Below are 16,450 nucleotides of genomic sequence, written 5' to 3'. Positions count from 1 at the left end.
AGAAAAAGCAGAAAAAGAAAAAAGCTCCTTCCTTGAGCTGTAAACCAGGAGCCCTGACTTCCACTCCCTGTCCCACCTGTAGTGCTTGAGACCACACAACAACCCCCTTCTTGTTTCTCAGACCAAACAGCCTGTTTTCTTCAAATCATGATCTCGAGTCCTTTCCCTGTGCCGGCCACCCTTGTTAGAATTAGCATTTTTTCAAGCCAAATATCTGACACACTTGAACTGTAGGTGTAAATTAAAAGTTGTGGTGTAGGAGTTCCCGTCGTGGCACAGTGGTTAACGAATCTGACTGGGAACCATGAGGTGGCGGGTTGAATCCCTGGGCCTTGCTCAGTGGGTGAAGGATCCAGCGTTGCCGTGAGCTATGGTGTGGGTTGCAGATGTGACTCGGATCCCGTGTTGCTGTGGCTCTGGCATAGGCTAGCGGCTACAGCTCCGATTAGACCCCTAGCCTGGGGACTTCCATATGGCACAGGTGTGGCCCTAGAAAAGACAAAAAAAAAAAAAAAGTTGCAGCATAGACCTGGCATGGTCGTGGGGAAGGAAGGCCAAACACTGGTTACTAGATTCAGTGGTTAAGAGCTTAAGACTCAGTGTTCTTGATGTGGCTCAGTGGGTTAAGGACCCAACATTGTCTTTGTGAGGATGCGGGTTCGATCCCTGGCTTCACTCAGGGGTTAAGGATCTGGCATTGCTGCGAGCTACAGAGTAGTGGACAGATGCGGCTTGGAGCCAGTGTTCCTGTGGCTGTGGTGTAGGCTGAGAACTGCAGCTCTGATTTGACCCAGAGTTGAAGACAGGGCAGACCGTGGCTCTGCTATTTGGGCAAGTTGCTTAACCTCCCCAAGGTCAGGTTCGTCTTCTATAAAAGCAGAAACGGGGGAGTTCCCTGATGGCCGAGGGTTAAAGATCAGCGTTGTCAGGAGTTCCTGCTGTGGCTCAGTGGAAACAAATCCAACTAGTATCCATGAGGATGAGGGTTCAATCCCTGGCCTTGTTCAGTGGATTAAGGATCCAGCGCTGCTGTGAGCTGTGGTGTAGGTCACAGACGCAGCTGGGGTCCAGAGTTGCTGCAACTGTGGTGTAGGCCGGCGGCTACAGCTCTGATTCAGCCGCTAACCTTGGAACTTCCGTGTGCCTCAGGTGCAGCCCCCAAAACAAACAAACAAAAAGATCAGTGTTGTCACTGCTGTGGCTCAGATCGCTGCTGTGTGGGTTCGATCCCTGGTCCAGGAACTTCCCCATGGCACAGACGTGGCCAAAAAAAGAGGGGGATGGCTCTGGTACCCTCCTCATAGGTTTATTGAAAGGAGTGCATCTGCCAGTGTATAGAGTGTGCCTGGTATAATGTCTGGAGCAGGGTTGTCCTCTGGAGGTTCTTGGGAGGGAGAGGAGGCCCCTCACGGTTCTGTTAAACCCGCCCCTATATTCCCATGGAGCTGGGCACAGGGATGGGCTCAGTCGGGACCTGGTGGCCAGTTGCCTATAACCTAAGGTGCTGTCGGGGGCCAAGGCCACCCTGCAGGCCAGGGGACCAGAGGCAAGAAGTGACTGGATTAGCTGGTGACGTCCCTTCCCGTTGTGGCCACCAGGGGGCCCCGTCTCCGCAGAGATGGCCTGGCCCAGTCAGACACACCCACTCCTCATCCAAAGGCTCACTATTCTGGCACATTGTAGGGTAAATTGGGACAGAAAGTGACAGCCTTGAGTGCAGTTGGTCAGACTTCCCCAGGTAGGCCCCATGGGGCCTCAGGCGCCAGGCAGAGGTCCAGGTTATAACTCTGACTCTGCTGCCCATGACCTTGGGCAAGGCTCTGCCCTCACTGGCCCAGTTCACAGGGTTGGAACGAACTCCAAAGTCCCTTCCAGCGCTCACAGTGCATGGTTCTCCAGTTTGAAGCCAGGCACTTTCTTCTTTCTCACCCTTCTCTGCTCAGGGCAGCACCCATACTCTGGCTGGCAGTGAACCTGGCCAGGGAAGCCCCGTATCCCAGATCCTCAAGCCCCAAAGCACTAGGACATTGTCGGGGGAGGGGTAGTGCCGGGGGAGGGGGGGGGTAGGAGGAAGGGCAAGGTCAGGTGAACCAAGAGGCTCGAAGGGTCTTGCTTCATCAGGACAGTCATCCGGTTTCCTCCAGTCTCTGCCAGGATTCCGGGGGCTTAAAGGAATGAGTCATGGGGGGGATTGGGGAGTTCCCAGCTACCCAGTTCAGAACAGGAACCTGGGATGGTGCCTATCACAGTGTGGGCTGGGGACAGGAGGCAAGACCCCCACGTCCTTATCTCAGGCTCCAGCCCCTCTGAAGGGCACTCAGGGAGGCAGGTGCCTGGGAATTTGAGGGATAGAAACGGGAGCACCTAGCTTCTTCCTTCTCAGAGCTGGGGCCGAGGGAGCAGGTGGCTTGAGAGTCCCAAGAGAGAGTGGCAAAGGGGGCTTCATGGGGACATGTGCCCGGGGAGGGAGGGAGGGCCTGCCTCTGCCCTGAGTTCTGACCTTACTCCAGCCCCCAAGGCCTCTATCACTGGCTCAGCTTTTGTTTAGCGGTTCAAACACCCTGGGGCAATGCAGGCCTGGGTGGGGCTAGGGGAGGAAGGGAGCCCGAGGGGGACCAGACGTCAAAGAAGAATCAGAGATTCCACAATTTCACAAAACTTTCGCAAACAGTTTTTTTTTTTTGTTTTGCCCCAACCGCCCTGCATTGTCCTGGACAACAAATTTGCATAAGTCTTGGGAAGTTATTACTAAGCCTTAGTCGCAGCACCAGGTAATTTCCTCCCAGGCCTCTATGGGCTTATGTATAAAGGCCCCCAGATCTGGTCCCTGACAGAGCCCAGAACCTACAGACCCACCCAGACCCTCGGCTGAGCCTGCTGCCCAGAGCCCCATGAAGCTGATGGGTGAGTGTCCGGGGCCCTGGACTTGGGGAGGGGCAGAGGGGCAGAGGACTGGGGGCCCCTAGGATCCTGGAAAGGGACTCAGGTGGAGTGGACGGCACGTTCCCTGAGCCCCTGTCTGCTCCCAGCCCTGCAGCTGCTGCTCTGGCACATTGCACTCTGGATGGTGCCCGAAGCCACCCCTCTCAGCCCTGCCAGCTCCCTGCCCCAGAGCTTCCTGCTCAAGTGCTTAGAGCAAGTGAGGAAAATCCAGGCTGATGGCGCCGAGCTGCAGGAGAGGCTGGTGAGTGAGGGAGGCCGGCAGCGGAGGGTCAGGGAGGGGACAGAGGTGCTGCAGGAGGGGGCACAGAAGAGAGGTCGGGGGAGAAGGAGGCGAAGGGACCCTTGGGAAAGAACGCCTCCGGATTGGGAGAGGAGAGACTGGGGGGTAATGGACTGGACGAGGAGAGGTGGAGCCCTGGGCACTGGCACAGAGCTGGGGGCGGGGGAGAACTTCTTGGGGACAGTGCTGGGAGGGGCTGGCTGCGGAGTGGACGGAGGAAGGGGAGCGAGAAGCCTGGCGGGAGGTGGAAGGAGGAAAAGACCTCAGAGAGATGGGGGCGCTCGGAAGGGAGGACAGCCCAGCCCTGTCAGCCCCCCTCACTCGGCATCCTTCCCGCCCCCAGTGTGCCACCCACAAGCTGTGCCACCCCCAGGAGCTGGTGCTGCTCGGGCACTCTCTGGGCCTCCCCCAGGCTTCCCTGAGCAGCTGCTCCAGCCAGGCCCTGCAGCTGGTGAGTTCCGGAGGGGAGAAGGGAGGTGAGGGGGTGGGAAAGGTGGTCTGGAAGGAACACCCCCTGACTCCTCCCCATCCCCCCAGACTGGCTGCCTGAACCAACTGCACGGCGGCCTCGTCCTCTACCAGGGCCTCCTGCAGGCCCTGGCGGGCATCTCCCCAGAGCTGGCCCCCGCCCTGGACATACTGCAGCTGGATGTCACCGACTTAGCCACCAACATCTGGCTGCAGGTGAGTCTCTCTGGGAGCGGCAAGCATTGGGGGCCTGGACCCAGATGGTCTTCAAAGGCCGTGCTGCAAGCCCGGGGATCCCGGGGTTCTTTAGGGCTGGGGCAGGAGCCTTGCAGGACTGGGGGCGGGGGGGGCAGGGGGCGTTGGAGGTACGGAGTTACCAGCCCATCCCAGGACCCTCCCCCATTTCCCCTAGTTGGGGGTGTGAATCAGTTCACAGGACCTTGAAACAGACCCGGGTTCTGGTCCTGGCTTCACCACTAACCCTGATCTTCCACGGCCCACCAGCCCTTCCTTCTCGCAGTGGTAATGCCCACTCGGCAAGGGTCTGATGGCTGCTCTCATCTTCCCCCACAGATGGAAGACCTGAGGATGGCCCCGGCCTCGCTTCCCACCCAGGGCACCGTGCCGACCTTCACCTCGGCCTTCCAGCGCCGGGCAGGAGGGGTCCTGGTTGTCTCCCAGCTGCAGAGCTTCCTGGAGCTGGCGTACCGTGTCCTGCGCTACCTCGCCGAGCCCTGAGCAGAGCCCTCCCCTTCCGGTGTATTTATCTCTATTTAATATTTATGCCTATTTAAACCTCATATTTAAAGCCCGGGGGGGACAGAAAGGAGTCCCAGTCTCCTGGGTCCTTCCCTTCTCCTCCAAGTTTCATTCTCCCGCCTGTAGCAGGGAGAAAAATGCCCATCTTCCCGTCCCCTGGACTGGGAGGTAGTTGGTAAATACCAAGTATTACATCCGGTGACTGCTCCCTGCCTGGCTCCGCGGTGGGCACTGAGTGAACCCCTACCCTAAGGGTGCCCACCTGGGGCCTTGGAAGCATCGGGAAGTCTCCCACGTGGGAGACAAGACAGCCCTGTTTAATATTTAAACAGCAGTGTTCCCCGACTGGGTCCTAGCACCCCTCCCTCTTGGCCCCTGCTGCCTCCCCGCGCCCCCTTCGCCCCCTTTGCAATGGGCTTCCTGGCAGAGGCAGCCAGAGCTGGGACGGACTGGGACACTTGACCCTGGGGTCCCGCGAATTTGCTGGGGAATCTCATTTTCCTTCTTAAGATTTTTTCCTTCCGACACGTTTTGACCCCTCGCGTGGGGAGCCCAGGCATCAGGGCCGCCTCTTGTTTTTCTGGACGCGCTATAGACACCATCAGGCTCGTGACGCCGCCCCACCCTGCCGGGGTCGGGATCCGGACTCCCTTTAGGGCCGGGCGGACGGTCATGGGTCATGTCTCTGCCTTGCTGGACGGGACTGGGACGGTGGGAGGGAAGAGCCGCCGAGGGGTGTGAGAGGGACGCTCGGCTGTTCACCTTCCACCTCTGCCCCCACTTTCTCGCTGGAGCCAAACTTCACGATAATAAAGTGTTTGTCTCAGTAAATGTCCTTCCTCCTTCTTGAGTCCAGCTGGGGCCTGGCCAGGGGGTGCGGGCGGGAGCTGGATGGCGGGCGAGGCCGGGGCGGGGTGGGGGAAGAGGGGGTGCGGGGAGGCCGCCTGGGCAGTCATTCCACGGGCAGGTCTTCGTTGCGCACCTACTGGGTGCAGAGGGCGTGCAGACACTGGGTGCGTGGCAGGGAACAGGCAGGCGTGGTCCCTGCCCTCATGCAGCCACAGCCTAGTGGGGAGGACAGAAGGCAGATGGGTCACCGGTACCAGGAGAGGAGAGAGTGGGGGCGGGGGGCGGGGGACGGGGGCCAGGAGGGCCCGAGTCCAGACACAGATGGACGCTAGCCCGAAGCAGGGGAGGATTTGCCATCTGCACGGGGCTTTGTCAGGCGACCACCTCTCATAAACCACCTCCCATCCACGCTCCCGGCTGCCCACAAAGATAAACTTGCGAAGGGCCTTTTGCGGATTAGGAAGCTGAGGTCAAAGTGACAGCGTGGGTCAGACCCCAAGTTCTAGGCTCTGCACGTCCTTCCCTTCGTCCAGCTCTGCCTCCCATCTGGCAGGGAGCCTGCCGCCTTCCTGCCCTTCTCGGGCCTCACAGGCTGAAGAGGCCCGAGCCCCCATCCAGGGAGACCGGAGTGGCCGCTGCACAGCACAGCCTCCAGGCAAGGCTCTCTGTGCCCTCAGTGGGAGACACACGTGTGCTTCCTGGGTGCCCCCACCAGACCCAGGAGACATCCAGACAACCCATGTGTCCCTAGACCCCCTCCCAAGATCTCCCCCATCCTCCACTTCCCTTCCCCACCTGGCTCCGCCAAGGCAGGGTCTGCAGCAGCTCAGGGTCCCCCACCCCTGTTGGGGACATGCGGAGCAGGCAAGGAAGGGTTAAACAGGATTGCTGCCCTTGAGCCCCTGGTCCCCTTCTGGAGAGGACAGATCAAACTCTGGGCCTGCCAGGCTCTGGGTGGGGCTGGGCCGGCCTGGGGCACATCTGAACAGGATGGCCTACCCCAGGCCAACCCCGGCACCACCAGGCCTCGTGCCAAAACCTCTCCCTTTTCGGAGTAAGTCTGGCTGCGCGGGTAGGGGCAGCGGGGCAGGTATGAGGAAGGGAGGCCGCTCCGGTCACCTCGCCCCGCCCCGACTGAGTGGACAGGCGCGGGACCGAGCCGGGCCTCCTCCGCACACCTCTCCTCCCTCCGCGACACGGGCTCCCGCCCCGTCGGACACAGCCACGGAGTCACAGAGGGACCCACGAGGATCTTTATTTACAAAGTGAGCTGAGGTGAACACTCCTCACGTAAAAAAAGAAAAAAACACATATATACACACACACAGCCTGCAGCTATCAAACTCCCTAGAGGTAGCGAACCTACTCCTGCGTGGGAGGCTGCGGGGGGCAGTGGGCACAGCGAGGCTGCTCTGAGCTGAGGAACCAGCTGCTCACATGCTGCTCACAGTGGGGAGAGGAAATTATGAAAGAAACTGGGAGCTCTCTTAGAGGTCAGAAGTCAGGAGCAGGGGAAAGATCTGGAAACTGACTGTGGGCTATTACGTCATGTGGATATGAGCAATGATGGCTCATCTCTCCACACGTTTCCTTCTAAGGCGCCCGAGGGAAGGGTCTGGGACCCTCGCCACCAGCCCCCTGCGGCCACTCTAAGCCCCTCAGAGGGCGGCAATGGCTTTGGCAGCCACCTGGCGGCCCAGGGGCAGGCTGAGGTCCGTGATGGCCAGAACCACCCTGGGGCTGGACATGGCCGACACCTTCACCAGCTCCGACACCTGCCAGACAGACAGACAGACAGACGGAGGTCGGCGGGCTGCCGCTGGGTGGGCGTGACGTGGGGGAGCAGGGAGCCCCGAGGGCACTCACGGTGGTGAAGGGCATGAACTGCAGGATGCTGCCGCGGCTGCCCTGCTCCAGGCAGTCCACGCACTCCTCCATGAACCACTGCACGAACTGCGTGTGGGGGCCGGCGGTCCGCGAGCCCAGGATGGAGGAGATGAGCAGGAACAGGTTGGCTGTGCCGCAGGCGGCGGGGGGAGAGGAATTCCGTGAGCAGGGCCTGGGAGGAGCTCAGCGCCCGGGAAGGAAGAGACCGACGTGCTCGGGCAGCCCCCAAAAAGGGGCGTTGAAAAGAAGGAGGAAAGCTGGGGGCGAGCCAGAGGGCGGGTGGGAAGGAGCCTGGGGGAGACAGGGGAGCAGCCACCAGGGGAGCTGAGGAGAGAGCGGAGGGACGGGGTGGGGGGGGGGGGGCGGGGGACTCACCCAGGACTCGGTTCAGCGGGTCCCTCATGTTAACTGTGTGGAGCTGGGAGGCCGACAGGGAGCTGCTCATGGAGCGGTCAGCTGTGGGGTCAAGGGAGCGAGCACTGAGGGAACGGCCTCCTGGGTTCCAAGCCGCCGGCCCGGGGAAGCCGCACCCCTGGGGTGGGGGGGACTCCCCCCAAGAAGGTTCTTGGGTGGGGTCATCAGGGCCCCGGATTCTGACATCCCCACAAGCAGGTAAGACAGAAGAACCAACATCTGGTGGCCCCGCCAGGAGAAGGGGGCCCATCTGCGGGCGGCACAACCGCTAAGCCTCACGACTCCATTTTACAGACAGAGAAGCTGAGACCAAGGTTTGCTGAGTAACTGGGTAAGGGTCACGGGATGCACAGGCGGCAGACCCAGCATTTTTCCTCTGCTCAAGTGCACAACTGGTCCCCGAGTCCCTAGGTGGCCTCAGACAAACTTCGGGGCTCGGGAGAAGTCTCTAGAAACTGGAAACATTAGATGCGGCAGCAGAGCTCCTGGCAGAGGGGGACAACGACGTTGAAGGCGGGGGGCGGGGGGAGGGGTGCTGTCCCAGCGGGAAGGGTGGAGAGCAGCCCCGAGTTCCCGCCGGGGCTGCTTTAGGCCTCAGGCCTGCCTGAGGGGAAGGAGGGTTAGAGCCGGGGAGTCAATGGCACTGACTGTGCCCGAGGCAGCAGTGCCCTAAGTGACGGGAGAGGGAAGAGGAAGGGACCACAGAGGGCCACCAGCTGGGATGGACCCCGGCAGAAGAGCGCCGGCCGGGGCGGGGGTACAGAACGGCGCCGACTCCCACCCACCCTCTCTGACCCAGCGCAGGGCCGCCCTCAGGCAGGAGGGAGCTTCCGGATAGGACGCAGCCCGCCCAGCCCCGGTCCCCACACTCACTGGGACTCGAAAGGATGTTGGTATCATCCTCGTTGGAGCTCAGCAGTCGCATCAGCTTCGAGGGCTGCATGTCGTCCAGGGGGAAGAGGCTGATGTAATCCTGGAGGGCAGGAGAGGCGCTGTGACCCACCCCTGGGTCCCCCCATCTCTCCTTACGGCCAAGAAAGCTGCGCTGAGGCCGGAGTCAAGTCCCCCCAGGCTGCAGGCTGCATCTCAGCGGGTTCCTTCCCTTTCCTCGGGCCTCTCACTGTCCTGGGGAGGACCCCCCCGCAAGTCACCCCTGACACAGCGGCCCAGGGGCAGGGACCGGGCCTGGCTGCCTGTGCCTGAAGGGGCCTCTCACCAGAAGAGGCTCAGTAAGGGGGCTGCTCAGTAAGAAGGGCTGCTGATCAGCACAGGGCAGGCGGACGCAGGAGAGGACCCCCTACCTCGATGTCTTCCCGGTGCCTCTTCTTTTGGCGGGAGGACGCCTGCCCCTTGTGGGAGGAGTAGGAACTCAGGGCACACCAGACAGCCAGCCTGGCAAAGGGGTCCAGGAAAGGGTGTGACATCAGCAGACCCCCGCCCAAAGGGCTTCAGTGCCCAGGCTGATCAGACCCCACCCAACAGGGCATCCCCGGGGCCCGGCTCCTAGGTGGCCCAGGTGGGATGCCTGACTGCAGGTTGGGTCAGGGGTGGCTTGAGGGTCCACTCAGAATCCTACTTGGCGAGTGCGGTGCCAGGGGGGTCCATGAGGCTGTGCCACTTGGAGGAGTCGGTGAGCAGGCCAGGCAGGATGTGGCCCAGCAGGACCAGGGTCACCTGCTGCATGTCCAGACAGAAGATGGAGTAGAGCAGCTCCACCGCCCGCAGCGTGTGCTCCTTCCGCGTCTCCTTCAACAGCTCCTGGACGGGCGGCAGGCTGGGTGAGGAGTTGAGGGCAACCAGGCTCTGACGCCCTGTGGCTCTGCTCAGAGCCCAGGGGCTCCCCAGGCGAGAACCAGCCTCGGGGTTGCAAGGAATCTTCTCGGTGTTCACGGGGCCTCACGGAGAAGCCTGGCTGACCAGGCTGGGGCGTTGGGCAGCGAGAGGACGGGACGGAGCTTGGTCCTGTCAGGCGTTTTCTCAGCCGTCTGAGGATGCCTGTGCCCCGGCCCACCCCCACCCAGCCCCGGTACCTTAATCAGGTTGTTGCAGAACCAGTAGACGCCTCCCATGTGCAGCAGGGTGTCAAAGACGTGGATGGAGCGGCTGTCCACCCAGCCCCTCTCCAGCACCTTGGCAAACACGTCCGTCAGCACCTCCTTGATGGGTCGCTTGGGGGGCAGCAGGTTCCAGTAGGGCATGCTGTCCATGCCCATGGCCGGGAACTTGATCTGCGTGGCGGTCTGCTGCAGCACGTCCGCACACATATGCTCCAGGATGGAGCTCATGATCACCACCCTGGGGGAGGGGAGCCTTCAGGTCGGGCAGCGCCAGCTTCGACAGCCGGCCTGGGGAGGGAGGCAACATCCAGCCCCGGCTTTTCCCAGGACTTGGGTTACGGAAACATTCTGGGGGAAATCAGCCCCATTCTGTGCCGTGGGAGGAGACAAGGGGATGCTGAGAACCCCTGGGAGACCCGACCCCCCCCCCCCCAGCGCTGCTCCCAGCACCAAGCCTATGGGGGCGCGGGGCTGGCCAGGTCTTTTCAGCCATGGATTCGCACTTCCTCTCACTCCCTCTCTCTCCAACTTCCCCCAGGCCCGGGCCCTGCCAATCTCCTGGCAGAAGATAAGTACAATCACTTCCCTCTCGGCCGAGTGCTGGGGGCGGGGGGGTGTTCCCCATCCAGCCTTGGCCTCCTCCCAAAGTAAACTCTTACTTCCAGGACAGGGGCCCGAGGGCTGCCCCACCAGGCTCTTCCCGGCCCTCGGGAGCGGGGCAAACCTAAGTGTGGATCCAGGAAAGTGCTTGTGAACCCGGGCCTGGGCCTGAGCACTCGCTGTTCGAGGAACACCCGGTGACTCTGGGAAAGTCACTATGACTTTCAAGGCCCTTTGCCCACCTGCTTGACAGAGCCACGGATTTCCCAGACAGGAGTCAGGGTGCTCAGTGTGGACTGTGTCAGGGAAAGCACGCCATTACTTGGGGGAGGATGATCGGGGGGGGGGGGGGGGGGGGGGGGAGGAATAAAGAAGGAGGCGAGGGAAGAGGAAGAGATGGGATTCTAAAGACCCTCCCGAGCTCATTTCGGCTCAGCATTTCCACTTCTCCCTTATATGACATCCCAGCGGCCACCTTGTGGGTCATCACTCATCACTTATGGCAGCACTAGTCGCAACAGCCAAGAAGTGGAAGAAACCCATGGGTCCACCAACCGGAGAACAGATAAGCAAAACGCAGTACATACAGACAATGGAACATCATTCAGCCTTCAAAAGGAGGGACACTCTAACACATGCAGTGACATAGTTGAATCTCTGGGGTATTACGGAAGTAAAACACGCCAGTCACAAAAAGATAAACACTAAGAGTTCCTGCTGTGGCACTGTGGGTTAAGAATCCAAGGGCAGGAGTTCCCGATGTGGTGCAGTGGGATTGGTGGCATCTTGGGGATTGGACATGGGTTCAATCCCCAGCCCAGCCCAGTGGGTTAAGGATCCGGTGTTGCTGCAGCTGCGGCTTAGGTCGCCATGGCAGCTCAGATCTGGCCTCTGGCCCAGAAACTCCTCTGGGTGGCCAAAAAAGAAGAAGAAAAAAAAAGAATCCAACCGCAGAGGCTCAGGTTGCTACGGAGGCATGGGTTCAATCCCCAGCCTGGCCCAGTGGGTTAAAGGATCCACCAAAGCTGTAGCATAGGTCACAGCTACAGCTTGGATTCAGTCCCTGGCCTGGGGACTTCCATATGCCACAAGTGCAGCCACTAAATAAAAAATGAAAAAAAAAAAAAAAGACAAATCCTGTATGATTCCATTTACATGGGTACCTAGAGTAGTCAAATCCACATAAACAGAAAGTAGGGTGGTGGGTGCCTGGGGCAGCAGGGGGAGGACAGGAAGGAGAGTTGTTTAAAGGATCCACTTTCAGATTTACAAGATGAAAGAGGTCTGGAGAGCTGTTTCACAATGTGAATATAACTAACACGCTACTGAAACTGAAACCGAACACTTCAAAATGGTTAACATAGTAAATTTTACGTACTTTTTAACCACAATTTTTTTTTTTTTTGGCTGCACCCGTAGCATGTGAAAATTCCCGGGCCAGGGATCAAATCCAAGCCACGGCTGTAACCAGAACCACAGCAGTGACAACACTGGATCCTTAACCTGCTGAGCCACCAAGGCACTCCTTACCACAGTTTTTTTTTGAAAAAGCGTATTAGATGGGTAAGTGAACCAACATTACTGAACTCAACATAGCTGAAGTTGCTAGGGAGGTCCTCCAAGTCCCTAAAAAGCTAAGGCAGGAAAATGTCACAGAAAATAGCCGGGCCCGGGGTGGGAGTGGGTTCAGGACGGGGTAGATGGGCCCATGAGGGTTTCTGGACAGTGATACGGCGACGATAATCACTTCCCTCCGCCAAGCTAGTTGCCCAGAACTTGAGCTCTTGGAGGGCAGTTATCATAGCTGCTCGGGGTCTGTGGTTCGGGCGCAGACACGGCAGGTGCTGGATTAGAAACACTCCTGGCACAGCACAGAGACACTCACTAAGCGCTGCCGAGTCGGTGAGTGAACGTGTGATTAAGAACACGAGCGAGGAAGGAAGAGGGTGAGCGGGCGGCAGCGTGTGTGGAAAAGGTAAGGGGAGAGGCAGAGAGGGCTTCCCTGGGGGGCTGGGGGGCCGATTCTTAGGACAGACCCGCAGAGGCCCAGAAGGGAGTGGCTGGGTTACTGACCGCTCGTTGTAGAACTGCAGGGTGTTCTCGCTGTTCAGCGGCCCCGCCAGCTGGCGGATCATCTGCAGAGACTTCTCACGCTCGTCCAGGCCCAGCATCCGCACGTGGGCCACGAGCCAAGCCACGGCACACACGGCCAGACTGCACACTTTCCCCTTGATGTTATCTGTGATTTTCTGCAGGAGGGGAAATGGGTGACTGGGGTCCCTGTCTCCCCTTCCCCGGCCCCCATGGGCAACGATGTGCGGCAGTGGGGTCCAGGGCCCCAGGCCACAGCTCTCTGCACCACAAGTGGGCTTTTCCCTAAGTGACCTGGGTGGGAGCGGGTAGCTAAGGCTATGACTACAGGGAAGATCAAGGTTCACGCACGGGCTCCCGGATGCAGGGTCTTTTTTGTTCTGACCCAGACCCAGACGGGCGCCGTGTCTCAGGGGAGAGTGCAGGCTGCTGGAGAGGGCGGCTACCTGGATGGACTCGAAGGCCAGGACCCCGTTCTCCCAGGCGTTGAGGATTTCCAGGATGGCCGCCGAAATGCTGAGACAGGCTTCGTTCCACTTCATCTGCCTACGAGGGGGCGGGGGTGGGGAAACATCACCACGGCGGCACGTGGGATGGGGTGAGGGAGGGGGTCTGGGCCTGTCCCCACCGCCGCCCTGGGAGTGGGCGTCCAGGCCACTGACACCAGCTTCATCTCGGAGAAGTTGTTGAGCAGAGCCACCAGGGACTCCACTTTGGTGGAGTCGGGCCGGAAGCAGGGGTGGTCAGGGTTCAGGATTTTGCCCTCCTCAGGCATGCACGTCTGCATCCAGGTCTCAAAGAAGAACACCTCTGCTCCTGTGCTCGAGTCGGACAGGATCACCTGGGAAAGGAAGAGGGGGCACCGTGCCCTGCACCTCTTTTCCTGCCAGGCTGCCTCCCCCTTCCCACCCAGCCTGAAGAACTGGGGACAGACCAAGTGGTCCAAGGGAGAAAGACAGGGGGCTGTGCTGCCACCTAGTGGTAGGTGTGAGTGTGGCACCGAAGGATTCAGGACGTGACAAGGGGGCAAGCTACTGACTTGGAGGGAGTGGGCACCTGATTTCCGCAGCAGCCGGGAGAAGGGGCTTGGGAGACCGCCAGGGGCCAGGGTAGGGGTATGAGGTGGGGAGGGTCACTGGTCGTCGTCTTCCCCTCTGCCCCACAGTTGGCGCCCCAGTCCTGCCTGCTCCTCGTCCCTCACCTCTGAGCCATAGGTCTGGGCCACGTGGCACAGCATGAGGAAGGAGATGTCAAAGAGCAGGGCTCGAACCGAGGCCGCTTTGGCTGAGAAGGATGAGAAGGCTGACGCCGCAGCCCAGGGCAAGGGCCCAAAAGTCCTGCCTGGGTCGGGAGGGGATCAGGATCTGCCTCGAGGAAGGTCAGGGACTGAGTGGCTCCTTCAAAGCTCAGAGGCTCAGAATCCTTTTCTTGAGTCTCAATTAGAACATCATCCCTTCCCTGGAGTCAAAGACTCCCGATGCCCTCCGTCCCCAGCACCAGACCGAATCGTGACGGGGGAGCCAGAGAGACAAAGGGCGGTTTGGGAAGAATTCTTTTCCTGGCATGACCCCCCTTCAAGGCTCCCCCAACGCCTTGGTCAGTCATCCCTAGGGGAGAAAACGGCCTCCGAGGATGAGCAAAGGCGGCCTCTTCCCTCTGCTATCCTCTCCCTCCACACCTCCTTCAGGGCCATGGGTCTGGGCACATAGAGCTGACTTACTGCTTTCCTCGCTGCCGTGTGTCGTGAATTCATTCAAACTGCGGAAGCAACGCAGACAGGTCACAGGTCACATCAACCAGGGCAGGAGCTGCGCAAGGGCTGGGGCCAGGGGCTCCACCCACTCAGAAAGGCGGCCACTAGAGTCTGAGTTACAGGTTCGACTTAAAAGGAACTCCACTGCTACTGAAATAAGAACTCTGTTTTGTTTTTTGTTTGTTTGTTTGTTTGTTTTGTCTTTTTAGGGCCACACTTGAGGCATATGGAGGTTCCCAGGCCTAGGGGCTGAATCTGAGCTGCAGCTGCCAGCCTACGCCACAGCCACAAAAGCAACGCAAGATCCGAGCCATATCTGTGACCTACACCACAGCTCACGGAAACACTGGATCCCTAACCCACTGAACCTACGTCCTCATGGATACTCGTCAGGTTCGTCACCCCTGAGCCACGACGGGAACTCCAGAACTCTATTTTTAGGATTTCCAAGGCCTAGAGAATGGCTTGCCGCATGAAACATTCTATCCATCAGATTCCAGGTCAGTCCAAAAAGTCAGCAGAATTTGACAGCCCCTTAGTAGCGACTGTGAATGCAATCCCTCCACGTCTCCTGTTCAACACGGCACCTCACCAAACACCTCCGCTTCCTCCTGAGCTGAAGAGAAAAGAGCACCTCCCGTCCGGAGAACCAGCCCTTCCCCCAGGTCTCCAGCTGGGCCGCTCTGCCTTGGCATCTCTGGGGAGACCCAGACCCCAGTGCCGGGCCCTTAACCTGCTCCCTCCTCCTGCAGACATGCCTCCTAGGCCCCGGGCAGAGGCTCGGCCGTCCTTACTTGATGAACTTCCGGGCAAAGGACTTAAGCTTCCCAGTGGCGGCGGCGGCGGCCAGCAGCAAGTCGAGGCTCTTCCCGGACAGCATGTGGCCCAGGACCCCCAGCAGCCCCTCTGGGGACTTGGAGTGGTCTGCATCCATGGTCTGGGGACAAGACAGGAAATGAAGTCCTGACCGACACCGAAGACCCACCCAGACACAGCCTGGCTGCAGCGTCTCTCTCTGCATGTCTCCATTAAATGGGATCCCACGACCTGCCATTTACTGGACTTCTTCCTGACTTCAATCTCCAATTTGTTCCTAAGGGTCCTCGCTCTCTGATCCGTCCCTGTCAACTAAACTGGGATGATGCGGGGGGGCCTCTTTGCTGTGACATCGGCACTGTGGCAAGTGAAGCGCCTACCGCAGCACCTGGCTTACCAGCGATGCTCAACAAGTACCTGCGTCCAGAGGCGCTGCCCTCACCTTCCCTTTCTCTACCTCCAAAGTAACGGGGAGAGAGAGAGGTCTGTGGCCTGTTTGTTCATCTGGAAGTAGAGGGAAAACTGGAAAGAGGGAAGGGAAGTCCCGGGAGGCGCGGGAAGAACACACTCACTTTGAGGATGTTGGTGACGGTGGGCTCCGCACGGAGGATCAGCCCGGGGTTGGGCTGGATGTTGGCGTTTTCATCGGATTTCAGCTGGGGTGCGTGCTCCCGGTCTGCTTTGCTGTGGCCATAGCCAGTCGGTCAAGAGAAGGTAAGAGGAACAGAGATCAAAAAAAAATTTTTTTTTTTTTTAGGGCCACGCCCGCGGCACAGGGAGGTTCCCAAGCCAGGGGTCGAATCAGAAGTGCAGCTGCCGGCCAAGCCACAGCCACAGCCACAGCAATGCGGGATCCGAGCCGTGTCTGTGACCCAGACCACAGCTCATGGCAACGCTGGATTCTTAACCCACTGACCGAGGCCAGGGATCGAACCTGCATCCTCATAGATACTAGTCAGGTTCGTTAACCACTGAGCCACAAGGGGAACTCCCCCTAGAGATCAGTTCTTGACACGCTCCCTGGTCCAGTCCCAGCAGCAGAGGCACTGAGAAGGCGGAGACACACAGGAACCACTGGGGGAGGGTGATGCTTGTGAAAACATATCCAGTATCACAGTTGCTTCCGTTTGTCACTGGTCATTACATCTATTTTGAAAGTTCATTTGATACTAAAGGAGGTTTTAGGATTTCTACTTGGATCACAAAGGAGGGCTGGAGTTAAACCCCGGTCTGCAGAAATCAGTGGCTCCCGTCCCTGGAGACCCTCGGCATGGTTCCCGTGCCCTGCAACCCAAACTCTACACAGGAGGGGAAGGGCACCCAGAGCCCAGTCTGGACACGGGCCAGCGGGGGCGGGCTGGTTAAGGGGCCCCGGGCCAGCCAAGGAGCTCACACTTACCGCTTGGCCATGAGGTTGTTCATGCTAGCTTCAGACAGAAGCCCCTGCTTGCTACATTCTTGGAGCAGGAAATTTGTACAGTCACAGCTGTGAGGGAGAAAGGTGACATGGGGCCTGGGCATTCAGCAGGGATT

At 59.5% G+C, this 16,450-nt stretch overlaps 2 protein-coding genes and 1 non-coding gene across 10 annotated transcripts in view; 1 reads left to right on the top strand and 2 right to left on the bottom strand.

Annotated features, from left to right (window-relative positions):
• The first annotated feature begins 2,070 nt into the window (after positions 1-2,070).
• On the top strand, positions 2,071-5,281 carry CSF3 (colony stimulating factor 3). Its single transcript, XM_047758502.1, has 5 exons — positions 2,071-2,904; positions 3,030-3,184; positions 3,567-3,674; positions 3,761-3,907; positions 4,265-5,281. Exons 1-5 carry the CDS (start codon positions 2,892-2,894, stop codon positions 4,427-4,429), a joined length of 588 nt encoding a protein of 195 aa, XP_047614458.1. The 5' UTR covers positions 2,071-2,891; the 3' UTR covers positions 4,430-5,281.
• A 1,257-nt stretch (positions 5,282-6,538) lies between these two features.
• MED24 (mediator complex subunit 24) overlaps positions 6,539-16,450 on the bottom strand; it is a 35,991-nt gene continuing 26,079 nt past the window's right edge. For all 8 annotated transcript variants that reach the window (XM_047757231.1, XM_047757232.1, XM_047757233.1 and 5 more), the window contains 15 exons: positions 16,317-16,403; positions 15,490-15,601; positions 14,896-15,038; positions 14,069-14,106; positions 13,550-13,632; positions 13,011-13,189; positions 12,795-12,894; positions 12,331-12,506; positions 9,631-9,895; positions 9,177-9,358; positions 8,902-8,992; positions 8,474-8,573; positions 7,562-7,642; positions 7,166-7,314; positions 6,539-7,074 (listed from right to left, as the gene is read on the bottom strand). In XM_047757231.1, the coding sequence (XP_047613187.1) occupies positions 6,958-7,074; positions 7,166-7,314; positions 7,562-7,642; positions 8,474-8,573; positions 8,902-8,992; positions 9,177-9,358; positions 9,631-9,895; positions 12,331-12,506; positions 12,795-12,894; positions 13,011-13,189; positions 13,550-13,632; positions 14,069-14,106; positions 14,896-15,038; positions 15,490-15,601; positions 16,317-16,403 (1,903 nt within the window). In that variant the 3' untranslated portion in view covers positions 6,539-6,957. The remainder of the gene's footprint in view (positions 7,075-7,165; positions 7,315-7,561; positions 7,643-8,473; positions 8,574-8,901; positions 8,993-9,176; positions 9,359-9,630; positions 9,896-12,330; positions 12,507-12,794; positions 12,895-13,010; positions 13,190-13,549; positions 13,633-14,068; positions 14,107-14,895; positions 15,039-15,489; positions 15,602-16,316; positions 16,404-16,450) is intronic.
• Positions 13,712-13,815, bottom strand: LOC125115355 (small nucleolar RNA SNORD124). The gene has a single exon (XR_007132066.1). It is a non-coding gene; the product is annotated as a small nucleolar RNA SNORD124 (small nucleolar RNA).

Source organism: Phacochoerus africanus, chromosome 14, assembly GCF_016906955.1.
Source record: "Phacochoerus africanus isolate WHEZ1 chromosome 14, ROS_Pafr_v1, whole genome shotgun sequence".
Classification (NCBI taxonomy): domain Eukaryota; kingdom Metazoa; phylum Chordata; class Mammalia; order Artiodactyla; family Suidae; genus Phacochoerus; species Phacochoerus africanus.
This window is presented reverse-complemented; position numbering and strand designations above follow the sequence as displayed.